Source organism: Aulonocara stuartgranti, assembly GCF_965226115.1.
Source record: "Aulonocara stuartgranti genome assembly, chromosome: 4".
Taxonomy (NCBI): domain Eukaryota; kingdom Metazoa; phylum Chordata; class Actinopteri; order Cichliformes; family Cichlidae; genus Aulonocara; species Aulonocara stuartgranti.
Window position 1 is genome coordinate 21364341 of NC_138942.1, and position 27719 is coordinate 21392059.

The 27719-nt window shown below is 42.4% G+C and overlaps 1 protein-coding gene across 1 annotated transcript in view; it reads right to left on the bottom strand.

Moving 5' to 3' along the window:
- Positions 1-14815: 14815 nt before the first annotated feature.
- Positions 14816-27719, bottom strand: part of nherf1b (NHERF family PDZ scaffold protein 1b) — a 30633-nt gene continuing 17729 nt past the window's right edge. Inside the window, exons 3-7 of the mRNA XM_082531240.1 lie at positions 26865-27041; positions 20878-21031; positions 18938-18981; positions 16151-16270; positions 14816-16061 (exon numbers count right to left, since the gene is read on the bottom strand). Coding sequence (XP_082387366.1) covers positions 15924-16061; positions 16151-16270; positions 18938-18981; positions 20878-21031; positions 26865-27041 — 633 coding nt within the window. The 3' untranslated portion in view covers positions 14816-15923. The remainder of the gene's footprint in view (positions 16062-16150; positions 16271-18937; positions 18982-20877; positions 21032-26864; positions 27042-27719) is intronic.

The following is a 27719-nucleotide window of genomic DNA, read 5'->3' on the forward strand; positions in this document are numbered from 1 at the left end:
CTTTTCAATATGCCTGCTCTGCACTATTTTAAATATAGGTTTCTACAGTTTGGTAATCAATATATTTTTATTGTCATTTTACACAGCCAACATTTTTTTTTAACTGGGCTAGATAATAAAGTTAAACCCATGTGTTTATGGAGAGTGTCACCTTTTCTTTTACTTTTACCTCTGTAAGGTAATCTAGGTGTGATTGAAGTGAAAACCTTCAACTTTAATTCAAGGGTTTTAACAAAATACGACATTTACTTAGGAGTTATGGCCACTTTGGTACACAGTACACAGTTTACTATTATCAGAGGCTCAAAGGAAACTGCTGCTGTACTGCTGTTACATGTAACATTTTAATGAATTAAAATGTTTTACATGAAATGAATTGATATTTTATTAACTGTGTATATATTTAACTATTATTTCCATTTGTAATTAACTGATGATATATTTAATTAATTATTTAATCAGATGTTTATTTCATTTCGCTGTTGTAATAATATGAATTTTAAAAATGTGGGACTAATGAAGGTTATCTTGTCTTGTCTTGAGCAGTTATGACAACTCAAGTGGAGCAATTTGAAGAAACACTCCTTGAATGCGGTGAAGATTAATTCTTTTTTAATAAAACAAATGTACTTGTGGACTGACTCAGAAAGCAGAGGAATGACTTTTATAGTTTTATGATGAATTTCCATCCATCCATCCATCCATCCCTCCATCCCTCCCTCCATCCCTCCCTCCATCCATCCATCCATCCATCCATCCATCCATCCATCCATCCATCCCTATATCCCTCCCTCCCTCCCTCCCTCCATCCCTCCCTCCCTCCCTCCCTCCATCCATCCATCCATCCATCCATGCATCCATCCATGCATCCATCCATCCATCCATCCCTCCCTCCCTCCCTCCATCCATCCATCCATCCATCCATCCCTCCCTCCCTCCCTCCCTCCCTCCATCCATCCATCCATCCATCCCTCCCTCCCTCCCTCCCTCCATCCATCCATCCATCCATCCATCCATCCATCCATCCATCCCTCCATCCCTCCCTCCATCCATGCATCCATCTATCCATCCATCCCTCCCTCCCTCCCTCCCTCCCTCCATCCATCCATCCATCCATCCATCCATCCATCCATCCCTCCCTCCCTCCCTCCATCCATCCATCCATCCATCCATCCATCCATCCATCCCTCCCTCCCTCCATCCAGTGCTTTTCCAATTCAGAGTTGCAGTGGGTGCTGGAGCCTATCCCAGCTGTTATAGGGCGAGAGCTGGGATACACCCTAGGCAGCACGGCAGTCTATTACAGGTGACTCCACTTTATATTTTTAAATCTATTGTAATGTTTCACTATGAATCACCCCATTCTCCACCTTCCCTCCTGTCGTATTACAGCACTCCGAACCACAGAGCACGACACAGGGGCTTGTTTTTGGTTTATGTGTGAGGTCAGAAATGGTCATTCTAGGGGGGGCAGGTGCCATATTTGAGTCCAGTGCTCAGTTCTTATAATACATCCACGGTCCCAACTGGTCTGGTCTCGGTTACCTTGTCGTCACATATATCACATGACAAAGCAACAGGTGTGAAAATGCATGTGCATGCCCATGCTGAAAACATAATGCACGGCCAAGTGTAAACAGACGGGAACCCTGCTGGGACCTGTTATCAGCTGCAAATTGACTTACAAGTCTTTAAAACCAGCAATGGCAAAAAAAAAACGTTTTGGCAATTAGAGGCTGCAGAAATAACCTGTTAACACACCACGGGCTTCATGTTTCTTTTTAGGCCGATACGACCAGGCTTTTAACAAAAAGGTTGCTTCTGTGTTTCAAGACACCTGATATGGTAGAAAATTCCTTAGATCCTGTACTATTACATATTATTACACCGCCTGCACATGAGTAATAAACACTTCATGAATGTCAGACTGAAAGATGCTCCGTGTTTGGTCTCAACCACCTGTAAAGGGAAAATTTTTTTCTCTTTCTTTGATAAATATGAATATTTGGCCCTATTTACGGCCTTGTGTTTGCATAAAGAAAAAGAACTACCAAACACAAACAAACACAGTGGGGATACATCAGTGTATAAGCTATGTTTCAGTGTGCTATGAATCCCATTTGTCCATTATGGTCTCCTGCACCGGCCGTATTCGCAGCTCTGTAAGAAAGAGCACTCCGTTTTCTAAGAAACATTTGTCCTCTGGTTCTTAGGCTGAAGGTCAATAACATCCATAGTTAAATAGAGGCACACTAGATTCAGTTTAGCTTTAATTCACAGTGTTTTTTATTTATTTATTTATTTATTTATTTTACTTTGGTAATGTTATATCATTTTGATTTTTTATTGCTGTGCAGCACTTTGGTTAATGTCTGCAGTGTTTAAATGTGCTATAGAAATAAACTGACTGGACCAAATTTGATCTATTTGGGCTCTTTGATGTTTTTAGGGGAGAATAACTGACCGATGCTTCTGAAAATGAAAGTGTACAGTTAAGTTGAACAGCTAAACAGTTCAACAATAAGATGAATGGTCATTTTTCCATTTTAAAGTCCAACATTCATAATTATGAAAATCCAAGAACTAAATAAAAATATCATTTAGGCTTAAGTTTTCAGATCATACTTTCATCTGAGTAGCAAGAGATGGTTTCGACATACGCAGAGGAGAGAGAGATGCTGAAGATGGAGCTGCCAAGCAGGAGGAAAAGAGGAAGATCACAGAGAAGATACACAGATGTAGTGAAGGAGGACAGGCAGAGAGTTGGTGTGCCTGAGGAGGATGCTAGGGATAGGGTGAGCTGGAGGCAGCGAAGGAACCCTTAAAGGAAGCAGCCAGAAGAAGAAGCAGAAGACATTCAGCGGACTATAATGAAATTACCTGCTTGTAATTTATATGGTCAGAAATGAAGGATTCACACATTAATGCTGTTTTAAACACTCTTGTAAAATGTTTCACAGGTTCTAAAAACATGTAGATACTTGTTGTTGTATAATAACTTCTTCGTAGTCTTAAGATAACAAAGGTCATTATTGTGAACTCAGATGTGGCCACCCACTCTCATAAGTCATACTCATGCAATACTCCCCTACTTCCTCTTAACTCCCATCTCTCTAATCTTTACCATCTTTTTTCTCTTTCTAACCCTACATTTACAATCAGTCTTGCATCTGTCTATTTCCATCTCCCCTGCAGGCTGCGGTCTGTGTTGGAAACCCTCCTTTGTGTGCTACACTTGTAACCCTCGATGCTGTTGTGGGCCCGGCTGTAGCAGTGCAAAGCTCAAGGTGGCTCACTGACATTTAGCTCAATCTCCCCCAGGGATCAGATTACTGCGCCTCGATCTAAACACTGTGCTCTAATACTAATAAAACACAGCGGTGATAATGCTGCACCGCCTGCGGAGAGGCACACACGCACACACTTGTGTGTGCTTGAACAATGAGAATGGGATTTCTAGAAGACACGTTTAAGATCATTACGTGGAAAGAATGATTAGGCGTGTTTCATGCGTGTAAAATCTTTTTACCCGGCTGTGTTTGTGATGAGATTTTAATTAGAAAGAACATTTTTACTGCAGAGACAGATTACGCAATTTGTTGAGCTATTTTTGGATAACGACTCAACTTGATTACACAAGCACAACTCAGTGGTGTAAATGTAAAATGCAAGCTTTTCTTCCTATTATTTTTTTAAAATAAGATTGAACAATAAGATTTACTTTGGTTGAGTTCACGCTTTCAAGGTGCAAGCACCTACGGGGTTTGAGTGGCACGACTGTTGACTTAAGGATATTTAAGTCCTGCAGCATCACGGACAAACAGGAGGGGCACAGTTCTTCTAAAACAGAATGTCCTTCACTGTCGACCCTTCAGTGCTCCATAGTCTGTTAAAAATCTCACCCCGAGACCTCTGCTGTTATCTCATTTAGCTAAAACAACATTTTAAATATGAAGGTAGTCAAAATGTAAGAGTATAATGATAAAATCAACATTGTATTCATTTAGCAAAAGTTTGCAAATCATGTTACGAGTGTCTGTGATAAAGAAATATAATCAAATCCTCGTGTTTGATGCGCTAGATGCAGTAAATTTGATTTGAGTGCTGTACACCCTGGTGCTAAAGTCATTGTTCAGTGATTCGCAGGTCATACAATATCACGAATATACTGCATTAATACACACTTTGATGCAGAAAACTTCAGAGTGGCTCAAATACCAATTGGTGGGTTGATGGTTCACCCCCCATCTCCTCGGGTCAGCATGTTAAAGTATCCTTGGGCAATATACAGTTGCCCCTGATTGTGTGTGTGTGAATGTTAGATAAGATGCTTTGGTATTGAAAATACTTGTATGAATGTGTGTGTGATTGAGTGTTTGAGGGCTTTGATAAAAAGTGCTTTGAATCCTCTTTAAAAAATTTCATTTTCCTCTCTTAAACATCTGTTTTATTAGCTTGTTTGTTTGTCCTTTCACCTGAAACAGTTACGTGCTTAATGATTTGTAGCTGGGACCGGTACAGTTTAGGTCGTGATGTAACAAGTGTGTGTGAGAGCTCGTTGGCAGGCGGCTCGGTGTGGGAGATGGGCACGTCAGGGCTGCCTGCCTGCATGTGGCTGCTCATCACCATGATACATACAGGAAGCACCAGGGAGGGAGGATGATGAGGGCCAAAAGTAGCAGCAGCAGCAGCAGCAGCAGAGTGTTGTACGTTTGTGTGTGTAGGTACTGCATCGTATTATTAGCTGAGGAAGGGCAGCTGTGGTTTGAAGTGCCTCACTGTAACTGTACCTATAGCAGCAGTTGTGCTGCTCTGGTATAAATAGTGCAGTGGGCATGTGGGCAGGCGGCTGTGACACAATGGCAGAAATTCGGTGTTCTTTCGAAGAGATTTGAGAATGCGACATCTTGCAAGCGAAAATCCCCCGCTCTAGATACTACACTGGAGCTTGAAGGTTGACTCAAGGTGGAGATGAGCGTGAAGCACTTTTTTATGCATTATGTTATTAAATTAATCTGGTAATATTCACTCTTACACCTGTGTAGAAATGGAGATGATGCGGAAAGAAACCAAGCAAATCAAATATTGCAGTGCTGCCTAAAGAACACAAAACGTAGCACCTTTTATAGCGCAGTAATTTGGGATTTTAATAGTTTTTCTTTACGCGTTACACACATAACGCGTCGTTCTCACACAGCTATGGAAGCTTTTTTCCACCACTGAAAAAAATCACCACATCCAATTTTGGGTTATTGTCTCAAAATTTGAAATCGCTAACAAAAACATCCGACAAAGAACCCAAATCTGAAATTGTGAGACATTAAGGAGAAATTTCGATATAATAACCAATAACATCTAAAATCAATTTTTACAACATTTTCAGCTCGTCGATCTCCAACGTTTGAACTTTAGCTTTATATATCAAATACTTTCCACACCTTGAAATCTGAGGCTGTTTGTTTCAAAATGACTCTCCCAAAAACTATTAAAGATAAAAGCCTAAAAAAATTAACTGGTCTTCCTTTACCATCAAAGTGAATCAGACTCTGTCACTTTCAGGCCTTTTGTTCACACAATGAGATCTGAGGCAATGTCTGTTTTGTATGTATCTGCCCCAAATGACAGACACTTGAAAACATCAGATAGTGTATATCAAACACTTTTGATATAGCTTCACATATCAAAGTGTTTGATATATGAAGCTATAATAACAGAAACCAGCCCACTGAGTGAACAATGGGCTGTGAGGTCAGTTCCTTGATCATTAATATGCCAATTGTCATGACCATTGAGCATGCATCAAGACACATGAAGTAAAAATTCCACAGCATTCATGATATATGTCTAAACGTTATCATTTTGGACCAAATTCTTATGTAAATTGGAAATGTTTGAGCAGGTACTTCATGCTGATTCGATTTTTTCTCCAGTGGCAGAAACAAGCATCCATGCACAGGATTTTAGGACTTTAACCCAACTTTCCCAGGTGTAAGGCCCTCTGTAATTCATTGCACTATTCCAAGTCTCAATTTTTGTATTTTCACTCATTTTACTTTTTTCTGCATGTGGAGCGAAGTGACCTGTAAGTGCGGGAGCCCTGTTTGCTTTATGATAAGAGTAACACTTTACGATCTCTGGAATGAGGCACAAAACTAGAGACATACCAATGCTATTGTAAAATTAAAATAAAGACAACAACAGACACAATGTTGATTTATTTTTTTAAGCTGCTTCAGCTAAATAAATCAATAACTTGCCCTTCCAAGGCATCGCTAATTTGGCCTAAAATGATAGTTTTTTAATAATTTTTTGGGCCAAACAGTAATCCCGGAGCAGCTGGTCAACGCTTTGTCCAAATTCAAACCAAACAGTGATATCATTTAGAAGACCGACCGCTGTATCCCAGTTCATGATTGTGAATTTGCTTCAAACTCCTGGCATCTCAATAATCTCCAGTCTGTGATTCCTTCCCTCTCCTGCATCCACTTCCTAACTCCTCTGCCACGTGCCCCGAAACCTGTCCCTGGAAGTAACTCAGCTTCAGGCGCTCTCTTAACTGAGTGTGTCCCTGAGAACGTAAAGTGTGGACGCTCTCCAGGCTCTCGTGTTGCTCTCTTATGTCACCAAATCTCCGAGTGAGCCCCTCGTCCTCCCACCTCTTTAGTCCAGGGAGAGAAGGAGCCACTTCCTTCTCAGAAGATCTGTTTGGACTTTGCAGTGAAGCCACATAAACACACACAACCAGACACACTCTCCACTGTGCCTCCAAGATCTGGTTGTGATTTGTTTACAGAGGCCACTCCACTCTTGCATTAGATTTATGGCATCAATTAATAGCTCGGTAGCAGCTATTGCTCTGCTTGTATTACACTTTCAAATCTCCATGACTTATGATTTGATACATCTTCTTACAGCTTGTTTACAACAAATGTAAATTTGATTAAGTCAGAACGGGCAGTGATGCTCTCAGATAACTACAGGATAGTCCATCAGCTCCTCAATCACACAGGGTGAGGCCTTCACTTTGAAGAGAAGCGCTGTTCACACTTACAGTCGTATTTTAAAATGTAATCAAGATGCCTGGGATTTTCAGCGTAACGCGGCTGTAACACTGAGGTGGCGTTTTTATTAAGCAGTTTTCCTTGTGAAAGTAAGAAAGTGCACTTTCCCCCACGAAGATGACCTCTGTGATTTTAGTGGCCATTTTTGACGACTTTTAGCTGATTTAACCACAATTTGAATAGTTTCTGGGTTTTTCCAAGGGTGGCTGCATAGGCAGAGGCCGCCCTCACTAACCTGGCCTAAAATAAGACAAAAACCAATAAGAAAAGAGCTGAAAGGGCTATCCCCGAATGATCAATAGTATCTGAAAAGTGCATAATCAATTAATTACATCGTGATTTTGCCTTCATGTTAAAAAAAAAGGAAAATATTATAATGAATAAGTGCAGTGAAGCAAAAACGTGGGGAAAAATAAATAAATAAATAATCTATAGAACTGCTTTCTACTTCTCAGTTAATAACAAAGAAATGTTTATCAAATTACTGCTGTTATTATTTTCTTTAATGAGTATGAAGACTTTAAATATTATATCTTAATTTGTGTTTTTTCTACCAGAAGAAGAGAAGAATTTTCTGAATGGGCCTCGGAGCTGTGACTTCAGCTCACGCTGCAACAAACAGAAAATGCTTATGCTAATGAGACAATGAGCACATGTGCCCATTGTGTGCCCGTTGGAGCAGTCTGACATTCTTGGAGCTTGGGAGTATATTTAACCCTGTGGCTCCCCGGCCAGGATGGCCCCTCCATATACGGCCCTGAGTGCGGGCAGGCCGAGAATGTCTGTGTGCAAAGGGTTGGAGGAACGGCGGCGATGACAGGGTGACGGATGAGATTTGAGCAAAGATGGAGGGAGCCCGCTGTGAAGGAGCCGAGAAGGAGAGCGAGGACAACAGAGCACGGCGGTGTACAGAGTTTAACACTCTCTGCTCATTTTTTATTGAATACCTGTGGCAGACTCATTGTTTCTGCAGAAACAGGGAGAAAGCCACTACGCTGAAGAGTCCTACTGTTTTTTTATTTAATAAAAAATAATAGAATGCACAGACCGCACATTACATGCACTCCCTTAACTATGAAACAAAGACAATCCTGAAAAATGTGTGAAAGAAGCTGTTTGAAGGATGGATGCAGACTGTGATACACATAATACCCCCCAAATGAAACAACAGGCGTGTGAGAGAAGGTATAAATGTGACCTTGCAGACACAAGTGTCAACTTTTCTGAGCATGTCACAGTATGTTCAAGTGTGAGTGAGGCAGGCAGACAGACAGAGTGTATGGTATGCACTGGACAAGTGTGCGCACCAAGATGCAATTGCGAGTGCACAAACAAGCGTGTGTGTGTGACAGGTGTTTAGCTGGAATGGTGCTAAGCTTTAAGTACTCTCCCAACCCAAGCCCTATTCCTGGTGTACACAGACACACAGCCACAAAGACACAGGCACAGACACACACACTCTATTAAACTATTCATCAGTTGCACATTATTTTAACTATCCCTGGAAAACAGTCCAGTATGTATAGTATTTTTGTTGAGCTTTGTCTTGTTTATAATCCAACTAACACGATGAAGCTGATCTCTCTCAATCATCCAAGTGAGCTAACACAAATGGGACAATTTCAGTTTCAATATTTCTTGAATGTCTCACAGAAATTCTTTGAATTTGGCATAAAGGATGAACTTCTTAAGTCACCATCGTCTTATCAATCAGGTTTCGGAGATATTTCAATAATTCATACAGTAACAGTAATTACGAAAAAAGATCAGAGATGTGAAAAATTAAGAGCACCCTTACTGTTTCCATGGGAATTAAGAGGGTCAGGGACAGCCAGGTGCTGCTAATCAAATGCACCTGATTAACTGATCATCAGGAAACGCGAGCACCTCTATAAAAGCAGCAGTTTTGGAGAATTCAGGTGTGTTTTAACAAAATTTCAAGGAGGAAAAACATCAGCAATGATCTTGAGAACAGCAGATTTGGCTGCACGTTAATCTGGGATGATTATAAAGCCACTTGTAAATAAACTGAACAACAGTACAATTAGAAAAACACTGAACGAGTATGGCTTGTTAGGAAGCGTTGACAGAAGAAAGCCTCTTCTCTCTAAAAGGAACATAGGGGCTCAGTTTAGGTTAGGATTTGGGTTTGTTGTTTAGCCACAGGATCTTGCAGTCTTTGAGTCAACCGTGAACTTCTCTGTATCCCAAAGTATCCTAGAATCAAATGTGAGGATATCTGTCCGACAGCTAAACTTACTTGTTTATGCCTCACACCCCTCTTGGGATATAAGCAGTCGACAGAAGTCCTCCAAAGTGCTCAGTCTTGAGCCACGACCTTAATCTGAGGCCAAGTGTATCCCAATTTCTCGGTATCCTTTTGGTGGTCTCTCCACTGTGTATGCTTTGGCCTGCTTCCATGTCAGGGTTTGTCTGGTAATCTTGTTGCCTCATTCCTCAGCTTATGTCCTATCCTTTGCCATCTACTTCTTTCTATCTCATCCACCACAGGTACTTGTTTTGGTTTTCCCAGAGGTAGTGATTGCAGATCTTGTACATTTTTCTTAGGCAGCTATTGATGATCTTAGAGATTCTGCACCACAGAGCAACACTGATTTCACACTGGAGCTGAAGATGATCCTCTCGGTGTGTTGCCGACATCTAAAGCTTGACTAAAATTGTGTTGCGCATCAGGACAATGACCCAAAGCACAGCAGCAAATTTATGGCAGAATGGCTGAAAAATAAAAGAATCAGGCTGTTGCAATGACCCGTCAAACTGACTGAAATGTTGCGGTACGACAATTAAAACCATTGACTGCAAACCTCACTGATATAAAGTAATGCTGTGAAGCAGAGTGGACCAACATTCCTCCACAATGATGTGAGAATTTATGCATGGGTTGGTGCTTTTCCACTTTTCTTTACTCTATTTGAGCTCTCAAAGCACTTCCTTGCTACAAGCTTCACTCACACACACATTTATACAAGAGCCTTTTTCTATGCCTAAGCACTTTTAACTTAACATTCACACGTGTGCTTTGGTAACAAGGGGTTATGTATCTTCTCCAAGAAGAGGAGCTAGAGACTGAACCAGATTGGTAGATGACCTGCTCTACCTCCTGAGCTACATCCACATAGAAAAGTTTACCTCAAGGCAGTTCTTTTCTGTGATAGTCATCCCAGTTTCAGGAGGATACAGCGTCAAACATTAAAAGTAATCTGGACGTGGGCTTTTAAGCCTATCTGCATGTCACTTGTCTACTGCTCTCATACACCTCAAAGAAATTAAAAGACAGACGACAAATTAAATCAGAACTTTCTCACACGTGGTTTCTTGTCAGCGGTGAACTGCGGCTTATTTACTGTACATGCAGTCAGCACCGGGGAATAGCTGAATGCAGGATCACTGGATGTCGGTGCCGAGGCCTCTAAATCACCTGCAGTATGCGTGGAGCTCAATTACCGCACTGGTGATTGAATCAAAAGAGCCCAGTGATGAAAGATGAGCCAAGTAAATAATATGAGCGTCCCTCTGGAACAGCTCACGATGATGAACAAAATCATAATAATAATAAAACACGTGCCATATTTAAGCATTTTGCAAAATAACTTTTGTTTTTAAAAAAGTGAAACAGGTTATAGGGTCGTTAATAATCTGCATTATTAAGGATGTAATTGACAGTGCAAGGGGTCACCACTACAAAGGACTGCAAAAATAGTTAGCTGAACAGCAGGTCCCATTTCTCCAGAGCCAGTTGACAACACTTCCTATTAATAGTGAGGATTGTCCTTGGGTATTTTTATAAAAGGAGTGTGAGTGTGCGTGCATGAGGAAAGTAAGGCAGAAGGGGATGAGGCTTTCTCGGAGAAGACAGATAGGAAAAAGCTCGTATTACAGCAGCCTTACGCACCGCTCTGCTAATGCGTCAGACTTCGCTCATCCCAAAACCTCCTCCTCCTCCATCTTCCTCCACACAGCTAATGTCACTTATTCCATGTAGCTTACTTTTTATCTGTAATTTTCTCCACTGTACTCTCTCTTACACACACACTAAATCCGAGTCTATTTTTAGTGTGCTGTGGGGTTTGAAGGTAGAGTTGTGTTGACCCCTTGTCTCACCCCAGCTCCAGGCCTTACAAGGACCCTCTGGAGGACACGGTTGTCTAGCAACCAGCCTGTGTTTGCACCTAAGCTGTGAAGGTCCACCGCTCAACCCACACCTGCCCTTCATCATCTTAATTATCGCCACCCCCCATTCGTCTTCATATCATCGTCGTTATCTTTATCGCGGTGTGCTAATACAGGAAGAGCGGCGTAAAAGATGTGCTATTATTTCACCGGTTGTTGTGCGGAAATCGGAGAGTTTACAGCTGGCAGCTGGCTTGTAATGATCGCCCGAGGCGCTTGAACGTTTTATGCGCCAGCTGTAAAGATGCATGTAGTGCTCTCTAGTGAAATTAAAATGTGCTGGCTGTGAAAAAAGGCAGCATCACGAGAAGAAGATAAATTCTTCCAAACACTCTGCTCAGCTCACACTCTGCCTGCAGTACTGCACAATAAACCTCCATGCTTGCATCAGATGTAAGATGCTGCAAATTTTCGTATTGACAAATATTGTCGATACTTTAACTTACAAAGGTTGCTAATGTAAAGGAGAGCAGTGCGTCATGATTTATGAGATGAATCATCATCACTTTGCAGTTTCTGAACACAATTAACCACTAAGTCAAGGTGCTTTTTATTTTCCATAATAATTTGTTAACACAATAAAACACACCTCTCAGCTTTTTTTTGGGAGGGATTTGTGAACTTTGCTTCTGTTGTTTAAATGTACTGTACAGTATAAATAAAATGGACCTGACAGTCAACACAAAAAGCTTCAGACATTTTTTATTGCATGTCTGAAGTATATTTTTTTCATTTCCACAAAAAACAACAAAAAAACCCATAATTAACACAACTCACCGGGCAACATACTGAACTATGGGGACAGAAAAAAGTATCAATCCTGTTGCACAAGTACTGATCTGATACCAGGCTTGATATCAATACTATTGATATCTGGATCTATCCGCCCACCTCTAATGCCTGCACTAACCTCAAGACAACATGAACACCAACAGGTTACGCAGCCTTCAGATGCTGGCTTGTAAAATATAAAACATGGATTATAGGAGTGCGGTACACTCAGTTCTTTCCTAGTCCTCGGACTCAACCAGAAGTAACAAAAGACAAGTTATTTATCCGACGCTGCTATTTAGGAACTGAGCGTCTGCGTTTCAGTGCTTCTGGTGCATCTTTGGACAGAGGTGGCAAAACTACACACGGGTGTCAATTAGGTACAAATACAGATACTCTAGAAAGGGTGTCTGTACATTGATTCAGTACTCTATCAAATAAAGGTGAAATTCCTTTAAACAAATATCGTAGCAAAAGTTGAAGTCAAGATTTGACCTTCTTACTCAAGTAAAAATGAAAAAGTAAAACCTCTGAAATGTACTCAGAGTAAAAAGTAGCCGATTGGAGGAGATTCTTACCAGCTATTTTGTACAAAGCTCACTGAAACTCACTGTTAATGTAAATATAAAATGATACTAAAAGAATAGAAATTTTTTTAAGTTCCATTCTGATTCTAATGAAAACACTCAGCTTCCAACATGGTTATTTAGAATACCAGCAGAGGAAAACAAAGGCAGCTAAAAAACAACAAAACAAATTAAAAACAGCTCTATTTGCTGTTGCATACATTATAGATGGGTGACTTACACTGGGTTTTTTCAGGTGGGGGTCCCACAGCAGCATTAACAGTCCTGAATGTTCATTTCGACTACAGCAGAAAGTTTCTGGTGCCAAAAATCCGTTTTATAACTATTATAAACTTAGCATTAGTAAGAAAAATCCACTGTTTTTGTTGAGAGTGCTATAAAAGATTTGTTTTAAGGTAAACTAGAAACTGCTTACACGTGTATCTGCTTACTGTTTAATATATTATCCTTTGTTTGTTTAATTGACACATACACCAGTCTACGTGCTAATGCTAAGTTAAGCACCTGCTGGCTGCAGTTTCATACAGCGCTATAACTGTCCTCCACTCTCAACACTCACAAATAAAGCGCTCTCTTATTACGATTAGTGTAAACTTTAGCATCAGAGTGGATATCAGATGTCCTTAAATTTAAATTCCTAATTTTTGTTTGCACAATAAAGCTATTTAGTTGCCCCCAAAGGTGAAAGAGTTCCTTAATAGAAAGTTTCACAAACATTATGTGGGTACTCAAAGTATTTCTAGTTAATACGAGCAGAATTCATACTGTCGCTGTAACAATCACCCTTCTGTTTAATCTTAATAGGCAATTATAACAAACATCATCATTATTATTATGTATCTTTACCGAGTCATCATTTTACCTAATTTCACCCTCCATCAGTGTCATGAAGTCCAATTAGGTTAATTGAACCCTAGAGACAGAAAGTGTACAGCTCGGGGTGTGACAGTGAGATGTGATAATGATGGTGGGGTTATAAAGGAAGAGCAGAAAGGTCGAGGCCATTAGTAAGAGACAGCTGCTGGAGACACAGTGACATGATGGAGGGTAGACGAGTGGCTCGGACACCACTCTGCTGTCCCGACTTGTAGGCTATAAAAATCTCAGAAAACTTTATCTGAGGAAATGAGGACACTGAAAGCGTCACACGTATATTTAAAATTGTGTTGTATTTTATTTATGTATTTTTAAAATATGAGTCTTTCTGATTAAATGCCAAAGGCTTGTTTATTCACATTGTACACATGCAATTTTATCTCTACCAGAGTGTACATGTTTATGCAGATGACACTATTTTATATGTTGCTGACTCCTCCATTGATCTAGCTGCTGGGGTTTCAGTATTATATAAACAGTTTACCAGTTATAGATGTTTTACACACAATTTTACAAACACTCTCTGGTTCCTAGAGTATTTAAAAATGGTATGCGAGGAACCAGCTTCCAGTTTGGATTCAGGAGACAGACGCTAGCTCTACTTTTAAGATTAGGCTTCAAACTTTTCTTGTTGCTAAAACATCTAGTTAGGGCTGGATCAGGTGACCCTGAATCCTCCCTTAGTAATGCTGCAATAGGTTCAGGCTGCTGGGGGATTCCCATGATGCATTGAGTGTTTCTTCTTCAGTCACCTTTCTCACTCACTATGTGTTAATAGACCCTCTGCACTGAATCATACTTGTTATTAAACTCTGTCTCTCTTCCACAGCATGTCTGTTGTCCTGTCTTCCTTCTCTTATCCCAAATGGTTTGCGGCAGATGGCCCCGCCCCTCCCTGAGCCTGGTTCTACTGGAGGTTTCTTCCTGTTAAAAGGGAGTTTTTCCTTCTCACCATCGCCAAAGTGCTTGCTCATAGGGTGTCATATGATTGTAGGGTTTACCTTACAATATAAAGTGCCTTGAGGTGACTGTTGTTGTTCATTCAAAGTGTTGAATTTGTTGAAATTCAACGCTCCTACTGATGAAGTAAGACTTCATCATTAGACTGAAACCCCCCCAAAATGAACCCTTAAATCAAGGAGAGAAAATTCTTTCAGCAAATGAAAACGAAACCAAGATGATCTTTTACCAGACGATGTGGAGGGGGAAGTAGGAGAGAAACGGCTGATTCAAAGTATACCATAACATGGTGGCGGCATCGTTGTGGCCTGCTGGAGGTCGAGGTCCCAGTCTCCGGCGTTTATTCACTCACACACTCTCTCACACACACACAGTGTATAGTACTTTTATTTATTCTCAAAGACCAGGATAACGCTGAGATGATCGACGCATTACAGAATAGAAATCTCTTACTGCTTACACAAACTACAAAAACTCTTCATATAATTCAGTCATTAAAATGATAGCCTTTATCAATACTGGACAAATGCATATAGTTTAAAAGACACGCAGCCACTCCCCTCTTATGAACATCATCCAAATCCTACACAATTATAGCTCTTTACACAGAAATAAGTAAAAAAACAAAACAAAAAAAAAACCTCACAATTTCTAATTTCCAATAAAAATATTCAGTATGCTAAAAATGTGAACTGTGTGAGCAGTCATTCACAGTAACAATAATGGTTATACGGGCGGTATAAGTTACACTAATAATATGCTGCAGTTCACATTTTATAAAAGATAACGCGGGTATCGTTGAGTGGCAGGACGACACTGTAGCAAAGGGTTAAAGTTGAGTTCGTTACGGTGTGGATTTAAGTCATATGCGTAAAAAATATACATGATATATGATGTATGTACATATATTATAATAGAACACACTTCAAAATACAGCGATTTCCAGTTTTAAAAGGCATCAGTAAGCATTTCCCAAAATGTAAGAAATAATTAGAGAAGAAAGAGCTCTATGGTGATATCCGCTAAAAGAAAAGAAATCCAGTGAAATTAAGGACATGAAAAGCAGTTCAACTCTGTCTACTGCCAGAGGTTTGCTCCCGAAAACAGAGAGAAATGTATTGATTGTCGCGCTGTTTTATCAGAAGACACTTCAGTGTTTTAAACATTAGTATAAACTTTTAAAAGGCGGATAAGGAATCTTAGCGCTCCTTCTTGGATCCACACAAGCTCAGAAAAACCTACGCCCGCATACACACATGGCCATGGTTGCACATGCAGTTCTCTCTCATTGGCATATGCACTTTTCTTGGTAGTAGGACATTTTATAGCATAATATCTGGGTTATAATAGCATGAAGAGCATAATAAAAGGAATAATTTACCCAAAGGCTGGAACTTTTCTTTAAGATAATAATAATAATTTTTAAAAAATCTGTCTGATTGCTTTGTGTGTGTGTGTGTGTGTCTCAGGTGAGGCCCTATAGGTTGCTGAAGAGTTCGTTTTTCTTGGTCCAGTCCATGGGCGGGGCTCTCTTGTTGGAGCGTTTCTGGTGGGCGAGCTCTTTGACCTGCTGCAGCGTCAGGTTCAGAGCCGGGATGGTGTCTGTGATTGCTCCCTGTTGAAAGAAAAGCAAGCGAGTAAGAAAACCAGGGAAACTCTAACAAGAGTGAGTGCTGCACTCTGTGTTGTCTTGTGTGGCGTTACCTCAGGCGGGGTGTTCGCGGGCGGGGTTGTGAGCGAGGCGTTAGACGAGGCATTGGACGGGGAGGGGCTGACGGACACCTTCGAATCCCTCGTTGCTTCTTTCGCCACGTTGCCGTTCACCTGCAAACACAAATGCCAGTGAGCATCACTGATGAAGATTTGTAAAATTCCAACTTTTTCCCAACATTCCTGTCAATACCAAACCTCTCCACCAGGAGGCAGCATTGGATTAGTTATTTTTTCCCTTATTAAGAAAAAAGGTACTTTCCGCCTATGAATGACAAACAGGTTGCAGGTTTTTCCAAGACGATTTTCACACATCAAAAATGTTTCATAAAAACAACTAAATACACTTCACAGCTCTGAGGTCCCTTCTTACTGTTAAATGTGTTCAATTTAGTGACACACACAAGATGCTTTTAATACTTCTGGAAATATCTGAGGGCAAAAAGTGTTATCTAATCAGTAAAAGCTCAAAGTTAATCTTTGTTTTGATAAGAGTGGTGACAGGTGAAATCTGAGAAATTCTTCCTGGTTAAAGCTTTCAACGCTCCCTCATTTTTCCAGCAGCGTGCAGGAGTTTAAACCCTAACCTTTCCTGCAGTGTAACAGGAAGAATCAGCACTAAGCCTGTAAATCCTGACTGCATTTAGGTTTTTTAGGCCACTAAAAATATCTTTCACCTCCGTGACGATTTCTCTCTGACCTCTTGCTCCCACGCCCCCCCTCCCTCTCAGCTCTTCGACCTTTTGTTACGCAACAATACGTGGAACATGCAACTTCACCGCAGCACATGTAGATCCTGACTGGCGGGAAGTCCGGGGTCAGGCTTCACTTTGAGCATTTTTGGACAAAGGCCCAAAGTGAAAGGCTGCCGCTTTTAAACACAGTAGCTGCTTTCAGTTTGTGCTCTTCATCCGAACCCGGCCATTATCTCAAGTCATCGCCTGATTTACATAAAAGTCTAAGGTATTCACACGGGAACGAAAGACTCGGTTACTTGAGAGGCCCTCAGAAAGCATTCCTGTGACGCAGCCCCCCCCCCCACACACACACACACACAAATTTGCTGGAATACTGAAACCACTCATTTATACAGCGGCAAGATCTTTTCTCCGTATTATTGTAGGATCTTTACCTTACAATGAGAAGCCCAACAATCAGACAACCCTTTGAGCAAACACCTGGCAACAGTAGGGAGGAAGAACTCCCTTTCTAAACAGGAAGAAACCAGAACCAGGCTCAGTGAGGGGCAGCCATCTGCCACGACCAGGTGGGGCAGATGGGATGTTTACATGACAAAAGAAATGATGTGAAAAGGAGCCAGAGATAGTAGTTCAGTAAAGCAAGTTGCTGATTAGCTTAGCTTAGCGTAAACACTGAAATCGGGGGAAAAAAACACCTATCCTGATCTACAGCTGGCAGATCTGGTTTCCTTTAGAGAAAGTCAGGTTAAATGTCTCAACCCAGCAGCAATAAAGCTAATGCCAGAGGTTGAAGCTGGTGCCACCACCCGCTGTAGCGTTTGCCCAGAGAGGTTTTCTATAAAGTGAGAGTAGTTGGTCTGTTTTCAGTGGCTGGAGCAGAAAGACTGGCTCCAAAGAGAATTTTAAGATTTTGCAGAGCTGGCTTGCAAAACCAGTCTTCATAGCGCATGCTCACTCAGATGACACGATGCCCAGCTATCTATGTTTAATAACGTCTTTAATTTCTGAACTTTTGAATATATATAAATATATATAGAATATTTAATATAACATATATACGTATATGTACACACACACACAGTATAAATGGCATTTAAGGTGTCTTGATTGCTTCTCATAACATGAAATGCCACAATCCACCTTAACAGTTGGTACCTGCTAGCTATGTTCAATGGCACCGTGACTTCAAATTTCCTTTATTATTCGTCACAACAGGATTTGAAATTTTTAAACAATAAAAGTTAAAAGACTAAGAACAATGTTCATATTTCCTGCTTCCCATTTCTTATTCCTTGTGGTGGCGCTTAATTACTTTTGATCCGAGGCCGCTCTGTTAAAGATACCATTTATAAAAGACTCAACATTTCCTGTTTCCACTTCAAATTAAAAGCTCTCCAGTGTTTCAGTGGACAGAAACTGTGCGCCTGTGAGGAGTTTGAAAGTTCTTCCTCCTCCTGTGTCATATGTGGGTGGTGTAGATGTTAGATAAATATAAGGCAGGTACAACAAAGAGCTGTGTGAGTAAGCAAACGTGGCTTTCGGTGTAAAGCATAACGTTTTTTCCTGCGGTAACAAAGTGAGTAACGGATTTCTCGTCTAACTGGGAGTGTGTTCGCTCGCCTCCTGCTGTAAACGTCGACTGTTGTGTCTCAGCGGCATTACACCCAAATCCTCCGGCGGGATTTGCAGGAAGCTGCGACATTCTCCACGCCTCAGCCCAAAGTGCGTAGGGAAAAATCCTATTGTCGGATTTTTCTTTTTTACATTACTCTGTCAAACTTTTGCAAATAATTTCAAGTTAATGGCTGACTGGGTGGAGTTTTCTACAGGAACTACACACACAATTACAGGAAAGTGCGATTAATAACTCATTTCAGCAGCCTATCGATTCTCTCGTGTGGCGCAGCACTCCAAAACAAAAGCTGAATGCTGCTTTCCTTGCCTGGCCTTGGCCCGCTGGGTTAAGCAGCACATGAAGAGCAACAGAGGATTTAAAGCAGGAGCACTTCTTGTTTTTGAGTCTGAAAAAAAGACCTTTCCCTGCTAAAGCAAACCTCTAAGTGCTTCTGGTGGGTCTTACCTTCTCCTCCATCCCTCCGTTAACGATGGGCTCTGGCAGCGGACCTGTCAAAAACAAAATGAAGCAACTATTAGTCATCAGCATCAGCTCTCAGGCTCCCTGCCGTGGCACTGTCATGATACCTTCTGTCCTTCAGAGCTCCACTTTCCTAGATCAAGAGTTCCTCTTAAGCTCAACTTTCATCTCGCCAGCACCTGCTCTAGATCATCTATAATTCACCAGTGGGCCATCTCTTCGATGAGATGGTCCTCCTCCGATCAGCTATCTTTCAAAAAGCTCAAGTCAAAAATTTTCCCCATGTTTATTTATTTTTCCCACAAACAAACAAACACATTCCCATCTCTCACCCTTACCTTCCATCCCTCCCTCGGTTTCTCTGCACAGCCAAGAATTGCCTTTTTGTTATTGTAGCTTCTATCAGCTGCTCCTTCAGAGCTAATCTGAGATTTGAGCCCTCAGGTCTTTGCTGTGTGTGAGCGTGTTTGCACCCCTGAGTCTGAATGGAGCCTCTCCAAGTCCTAATACAGATCCAGCTCCAGGCTGAGAGGCCACTTGGAGCTGGCACCTTGGAAACCAAACAAAAGGTGCTGGCCAGCAGGGCTGCAGAGTGTGTGTGTGTGTGCGTGTGAGAAAGAGTGTGAGAGAGTGTGTGAGCGCTGACACGGAGAGTCGGTGTAGGCAGGTGCCCTCTGAGTGGGCAGCATGTGAAGAGAAGTGCAGGCAGTTACCTGGGAAACACCTCACTGGAATGTTTCTCCTGTAGAGCGCTATTATTTTAATCCTGCACTAGGTCTGACTGCAATAAACCAACTACGATTATTTAAGCATTGTGCTAATGTACAAATTTGCCCCTTTATGCTTTTACTCAAGTTCATTTTACAAAGAAACTCAAATAATCATGAGACGTTTAATACAAACATCAAGTACAAAATATATTTAAGTAATAAAACAATCATTTAGGTCATTTTTAGCATAAATATCAAAGACTTGTTTTGGTTTCTCCCTCTTAAATTAAAGTTTTCCTTTTTTGCTGTGATGCACGAAAGTAATCCGAGTATCGTTTGGATTTTGAATCTAGTCAGACTAAACAGAATCTGAAACAAGCTTTGCTTCTACTAAACTAGATGATGTACATTAATCTATAGCAGGTTTGTTGTATATACCAGCAGCTCAGGACCTGGCAACTCAGGACCTTGGCCCTGACAGCTGACCCCCTCCCCACTGAGCGTGCCCAGGCTTTTGCCATGCCAACAGCTGGTGGCATCATGTTAATATGGGGGGGAACTCCTGTGGCAGAGTGGCACTCAGACGCTGCACCACAGCCAGCCACACACCCACACAGAGGACCAGCTGTTGCACCATGGAGGGACCCCGAGTCACAGGCTATGCTAGTGCTCCCCCTGGGGGCTGTGGTGGGTACACCCAGTCCTGAGAAAAGTTAGAAAGTCTTCGAGCAAGGAATTAGAGGCATCTCTCGTGCCTGTAATTATATTTAAATATTATTGCTATTACTCCTCTGATTAAAGACAAAATGTGCTGACTTTTTTTTGGGTGGGGAGGGTCAAACTATCCACTTGTGGTTTATTTAAGTTGCTGTGTAATAATAAACTTTAGAAGAGAGACTTCAGCATTAAAGCCTTCAGTTTTTTTAGATAAGGGTGATGTTTTCAGATCAAAAACATGGGGGGGGAGATATCAGGAAGTGGCTTAGCATCTCTGTCTCTCTGTGATCCTTGGCAAAAGAATAAAGACAGAAAGAAACGAGCGAAGAGAGGAAAAAAAAAAAAAACGGGGTTTTAATGTGCTGCTTGTTTGGGAAGACGGAAGGAGAAGGCTTGTGTCCATAACATGTCTGATAAAGCAGCTAAATGCACTCATTTGCTCCACCCCTTCTGCACAACTTGTAAAGCCTCACAATGAGCATGAAATTGTGCTCTCACCAGTCAGGTGCTCAGAGGTGGGGGTGACCCGGCACCTCTTGAAGAAGGCGTCTGTTTCGGGGTCCACCACCAGCAGCCGGGTCTCGTGCCCGCCGGCTTTAATGGCAGCAACAACATCTGAATGAGTCTTACCCTCCACCGACATACTGTTCACCTGAAGAAGACAAAAAGAGGAAAAAAGACAGAGAGAGACATTAGACATGAATGAGATATTTAAACTTTGCAAAACCGTCTGCAAACCCTTCAAAACATGACCAAAAAAAGTCCTCATTGTTGCTTTTCGTGGTTGTCCATCTTCATTCCCACACAGAAGTGAACAAACTTCATCACTGTCAGGAATTTTTTTTTTTTCCTGTATATTATCAGTTTGTTTGCCAAAGGCTCCAGGGCAGGAAATCCTGTGTGTCCACACACAATTGCACACGCACAGACTTAACAAAGAATCCTGAAACTTTCCATTATCTCTCATATATATGTCTGTATACATTTATAAACTCTGTTTCCTACGTCACTGTGACAGTTGCCCTTTAAGTCTGGTATAAGTGTCACGTGTCTCCCAGAAGACCAGCTGACTCCTCTGGTGTAAAATCTCTATGGGAAAGCATGTGAAATATGAAGGGTGTGTGTGTGTGTTTAGGTCACAGGGTGGATCTGCACGTCAAAGCCAGTCCTACAGAGGAAGCCGGACAATAGCTGCTCAGCCAGTAACAGCAGTAACAATGGCTGTCGGCTCCTCACAAAGCCCCGGACCTCAGTGGGTGGTGTGGCTGTCTGGGGCACCTCTCAGGGACTGGAAGCCCCTCTAAAGACTCCCAGCAGACCCTGTAGTCCTTTGAATCCTTCTCTCCTTTATAAATTCTATTCACTTTCAAAGGGAGAGGAGGCGTCCTTCACGTCAGAAGACGATTCTTTGCTCTGATTACGTTTTTAAGTACTGCACAGAAAGAGTCCGTTCACTCGGACCAGATGTTTGTTTGTTTTTCCTGCTTGTCATCAATTTTTTTTATTTATATATTTATATATATATACATACACACACACACTAGGGGTGCAACGATACACAAAATTCACGGTTCGATACTTTGGTGTCACGGTTCGATATTTTTTCGATACAAAAAAATGTTCATGCCTTTTTAATTTGTCATTTATTAAAATTATAAATATATATTTTAACTCAAAAGTACAGTTTTTAAATTTAACCCTAACCCTTGTGCGCGTTTTTTATTTTGACAGCGAATGCGCACCTGCGGACCACTTATGTGCAGCCCTGGTTATTTAGCTCGTCATATTGCAGCCACAGAAATTATTTTGTCCATGAAACCATAAAGCTGCACTTTCTTTTTGCCTTATAGTCTGATTTGTCATAACTTCTCCGTTTTGTGGTAAGCTTTTCTTTGGCTGTCACTTCTTCACCCTGACCTGTCTTATTTGGCTCAGCAGAACTGAAATATAAATCCTGCTGCTTTTACACGCGCACTCACATAAGCTCAGCGATTCTCTGCGCGATCAACCTCTCACATGTTTAAGCTTGCTGCGGGAGATTTCACTTGTCATGTTTGCATAGTAAGCTAACGATTAATAAGACGATGTCAGAGGAATTGGTGCACAAATTATCATCACTCACAGATCAGTACTGTCGCTCTCTATACACAGTTCGCAAGATTGCAAAGTGAAAGCAAAAAAACAAGCGCAAATTCAAACACGATTTCAATATGTCACATATTGACAGTGGCTCACCGATGCCAATGACATAATTACCCAGCTACATTTCTGAAAGAATGCAAAAGCATTGACATATATTTTTCCTACAATAGCACGACAGGCAGGGAAGAGAAAGATTTTGGTAGCCCGACTGAAAAAATCGCTAGCTCCGGGACATCGGGCTAGCGATATTGCAAGCCCTGTATCTGATTGAGGAATCATGCATCTTTGGAAAAGAGAGTTTATTACAGAGAAATGGCTCTTTCCAAAATAAAAGCTATACTATCCGCTTCTTCTGGGCTATATTCTCAGCAGCATAAGGAGAATCATGTGCTAACAGCTGTCTAAATGACTCGGCTAAAGTTAGTAGCATGCTTGTTGTTTTTGTCTTTGCACTAGGATGATGTCGGTGTAAATGTGCAGTCATATTCGTTGTGTTCCCACTAGTGCTTTCAGGTTAATCTCGTTGAAATGACCTTAACGCCACAACATGGCAAATCTCTGTTAACGAGCTACCGCCGATCGCTCCGTTAACGAGCTAACTGCGCTAACACACTAGTTCCCACCCATGTAATTGAGCATTGCATGGCACATCCAACATACTGTTTTACTTTAGTCCATGACTCACTTACCTTCAGGGTCATATGTCACATGAAAACCAAAATAATTCCAAACGCCAGATCTGAATGAGGGTCAATTTGCCTGTTGCAAGGAGAGCTTAACTTCTGTCTCGCTAGCTTGCCCTGCGCTCTTCCTTCTGACTATGCTGTCTGTGTGGAGCGCTCAGTGGATCTGCGCTCGACAGTGCAGCCTAGGCGGAGTAGTCGAACACAGATTCACTGAGCGCTCCACACAGACAGCATCGTCAGAAGGAAAATTGATAAAATAAATTACAAATGTTGTATTGTTCGATACATATGCCTACCGAACTGAAAGCACTGTATCGAACGGTTCAATATCGATACGAATATCGTTGCACCCCAAATAAATAAATAATTAAAAAAAAAATGTTTTTATATATATATATATATATATATATATATATATATATATATATATATATATATATATATATATATATATATATATATATATATATATATATATATGTATGAAGTACCCTCAGAAGGTCTGCTAGATGATGTTAATGCAGCACTACGGGCAATACCTACAACCACGATTACCGACACTAACAAGCTGATCTACAATACGGCAGCAGTGATCAGTGAGATGCTTGGCTACAAGTTGAACAGCCACAAGGGGCAGTACCCTCCATGGAGAAGGAGGCTAGAGGGCAAGATCAAAGTAGCACGGAGGGAGGTTAGCCAACTAACGGAGTTGCAGAAAGGTGCGACAAATAAGGTGCCTAAGAAATACAGCAAGTTGTCCATACCTGAGGCCTTGGAAACTGCCAAGCAAAGACTCACAGCCTTGGCCAGCCGCTTGAGGAGGTACACCAGAGAGATAGAAGGCAGGAGAATAAACCAGCTGTTCTCCACAGAACCAGCAAAGGTGTACTCTCAGTGGCAAGGGAACAATAAGAGAACAGCACCACCAAGGCTGGAGACGGAGCAATACTGGAAGAGCATATGGGAGAAGGATGCAACCCATAACGGCAATGCTCAGTGGCTAGAGGATCTGAGGGCAGACCACAGCGACCTCCCTGAACAGGGTCCAGTAACCATCACAGTGGCAGATATCCAAGAAAGGGTCTCCAGTATGAAGAGTTGGACAGCACCAGGGCCCGACATGGTTCACGCCTACTGGCTGAAGAAGCTGACTGCACTCCACGAGCGTCTGGCAGCACAAATGAACCAGCTGCTAGTTAACGAAAGACACCCGGAATGGCTAACTGAAGGCCGGACGGTCCTGATCCCCAAGGACCCCAAGAAGGGACCGGTCCCCTCCAACTACCGACCAATAACCTGCCTCAGTACTACATGGAAGCTCCTGTCAGGCATCATATCGGCTAAGATGAACAGGCACATGGGTCAATACATGAGCGGGACACAGAAAGGAATTGGCAAGAATACCAGAGGTGCAAAACACCAGCTACTGGTAGACAGAACAATCAGCCGAGACTGCAAGACCAGACTGACCAACCTGTGCACTGCCTGGATTGATTACAAGAAGGCCTATGACTCAATGCCCCACAGCTGGATACTGGAATGCCTAGAATTGTACAAGATCAATGGGACCCTAAGAGCCTTCATCAGGAACTCAATGGGGATGTGGCGTACAACACTAGAGGCCAACTCCAAGCCCATAGCACAAGTTACCATCAAGTGCGGGATCTACCAAGGAGATGCTCTGTCCCCACTGCTGTTCTGCATAGGCCTGAACCCCCTCAGTGAGATCACAAAGAGAGGGAAGGTAGTCAGAACTGAGGGGATTGAACTACCAGAAGGCAACATTGCAGACATAGAGGACAGTTACAAGTACCTGGGGATCCCGCAGGCAAATGGGAACCATGAAGAGGCCGCTAGAAAGGCTGCAACCACCAAGTACCTGCAGAGGGTCAGGCAAGTCCTGAGGAGTCAGCTGAATGGTAAGAACAAGATCCGGGCCATCAACACATACGCCCTGCCCGTGATCAGGTACCCTGCTGGGGTAATAAGCTGGCCAAAGGAGGAGATAGAAGCCACTGACATAAAGACAAGAAAGCTCCTGACCATGCATGGAGGGTTTCACCCCAGAGACGAGGAACCATCATGGAAGGACAGGCCCCTGCACGGTATGTACCACCGGCAGATAGAGGAGGTGGCTGATATCCAGAAATCCTACCAGTGGCTGGACAAAGCTGGACTGAAAGACAGCACAGAGGCACTAATCATGGCAGCACAAGAACAAGCTCTGAGTACAAGATCCATAGAGGCTGGGGTCTATCACACCAGGCAAGACCCCAGGTGCAGGCTGTGTAAAGATGCCCCAGAGACTATCCAGCACATAACAGCAGGGTGCAAGATGCTAGCAGGCAAGGCATACATGGAACGCCATAACCAAGTGGCCGGCATAGTGTACAGGAACATCTGTGCCGAGTATAACCTAGAAGTCCCGAGGTCAAAATGGGAGATGCCCCCAAGGGTGGTGGAGAATGACCGAGCTAAGATCCTGTGGGACTTCCAGATACAGACGGACAAAATGGTGGTGGCTAACCAACCGGACATAGTGGTGGTAGACAAACAGAAGAAGACGGCCGTAGTGATCGATGTAGCGGTTCCCAATGACAGCAATATCAGGAAGAAGGAACACGAGAAGCTGGAGAAATACCAAGGGCTCAGAGAAGAGCTCGAGAGGATGTGGAGGGTGAAGGTAACGGTGGTCCCCGTGGTAATCGGAGCACTAGGTGCGGTGACTCCCAAGCTAGGCGAGTGGCTCCAGCAGATCCCGGGAACAACATCGGAGATCTCTGTCCAGAAGAGCGCAGTCCTGGGAACAGCTAAGATACTGCGCAGGACCCTCAAGCTCCCAGGCCTCTGGTAGAGGACCCGAGCTTGAAGGAAGGAAGGAAGGAAGGAAGGAAGGAAGGAAGGAAGGAAGGAAGGAAGGAAGGAAGGAAGGAAGGAAGGATGGATAGATGGATAGATGGATAGATGGATAGATAGATAGATGGATAGATAGATAGATGGATAGATATATACTGTAGGCAATTCGTTTGTGAAATTTCTTCCCTCCTAGATATTTCGCGATAAGCTGTAAGTGGTAATACTGCATAGTGGATGTGTTTAGAAACCACAGCAGTGAGTAAAGGTCACATAGGCTCTGGTGGCTCAATAATTGCATAGTTTAAACCCTCCTGACATTAACATCAGCACAAAAAACTGTACTGGGAGCTTCATGGCAAGGGTTTCCACAGCTGAGCAGGCAAAGAGGAAAATGATACTTACAAAGATTGCAACACATATGACAAACATCTTAAATATAAATGAGATAACTTGAATTATTGAATGTGAACAAAGGTCTCCATCTCCAACCAGGCTTTAGGTGAGGCCTGATTACAAGCTACACAATTATTCTCTATTTTTATCCAACTACAAAGAAAAACAGTGGAGGCTGTATAGAGCGGAAGTATGGCAGACTAATCAGGATACAATGCAGGGATATTTTTAGGGAGCTTGAAAGGCTCATAATAAGCTGCTTCTCATGAATAATGAAGCACTTTGTAACTATTTGGCACCTCTTTCAAAAATTTTAAACTTTTCAAACTAGTCAGATAATGTTTTTTGTTCCTAGTAGATAAAAATGTTTTAGGTTACTGAGATCCAGCCCGCACGCTCTCACTTTACCTCTACGATCCTGTCTTTGGGCAGCAGGCCTGCCCTTTCTGCTGGAGAGTCTTCATCCACAGCTCTGATGTACTGTCCCGGCCGCGCCCGCTCACTGTGCAGGTTGAAGCCATATCCGCTGGTGCCTCGCTGGATCACGCAGAGACGTGGCCGCAGTTCAGCGCGCACCTCTTGCTCCTGCAGGGAGAGACATCGGATGTAAACAACATGTATGTGACATGCACAGGGTATAGCAACATGTTTATAAAAATACCTCCACCGTGGGTGTCTGTTCAGCAAGAACAAGAGGCACAAAGATCACAGAGAGCTCCAGTGAGTCGTTAACCATGAATATAGAGCCCAGGTTGAACATGCAGCTGCCTGCTGCATGCTGCTTTGTTGTCCGCTGTGTTTTTGATAATCGAGAGTAAACTACAGCCGCTGTTTCAGCCCACGTGACTCTGTTTGCTCAACAGGAAGGAAAAGGGTCTCGGAGGCATGTGATTGGAGGTCTGCTGGGAAGGTTTTTCGAGAAAAACCGAGAGAGGCAGGGGGGTGGCTCTAAGGAAGGGACCGGTTCCGGTCCACAACCTAACTCATTTCGGGGTCTGCAGGACAATGGAAGCTGGGTGTTGACCTCTGACCGCCTCCCCTCTCTCCCATGTCCTGTCCTGTTTCTGGGATGGCAGGAAGAGTTAGAGCCATATTGTCATTCAGGGGAAAAAAACAAAAACCTGGAGCTCGGTCCCAGAACCTCCCTTCCGCTGTATGGATGAAGCAGTTTCTTTATTTAGCAAAAAGAGAACTTTAAAGGCTTTGTCATCAAAGAGGTCAAAACAGCAACATACAGGAGCACTGGTCAGGGTAATCTTTGTC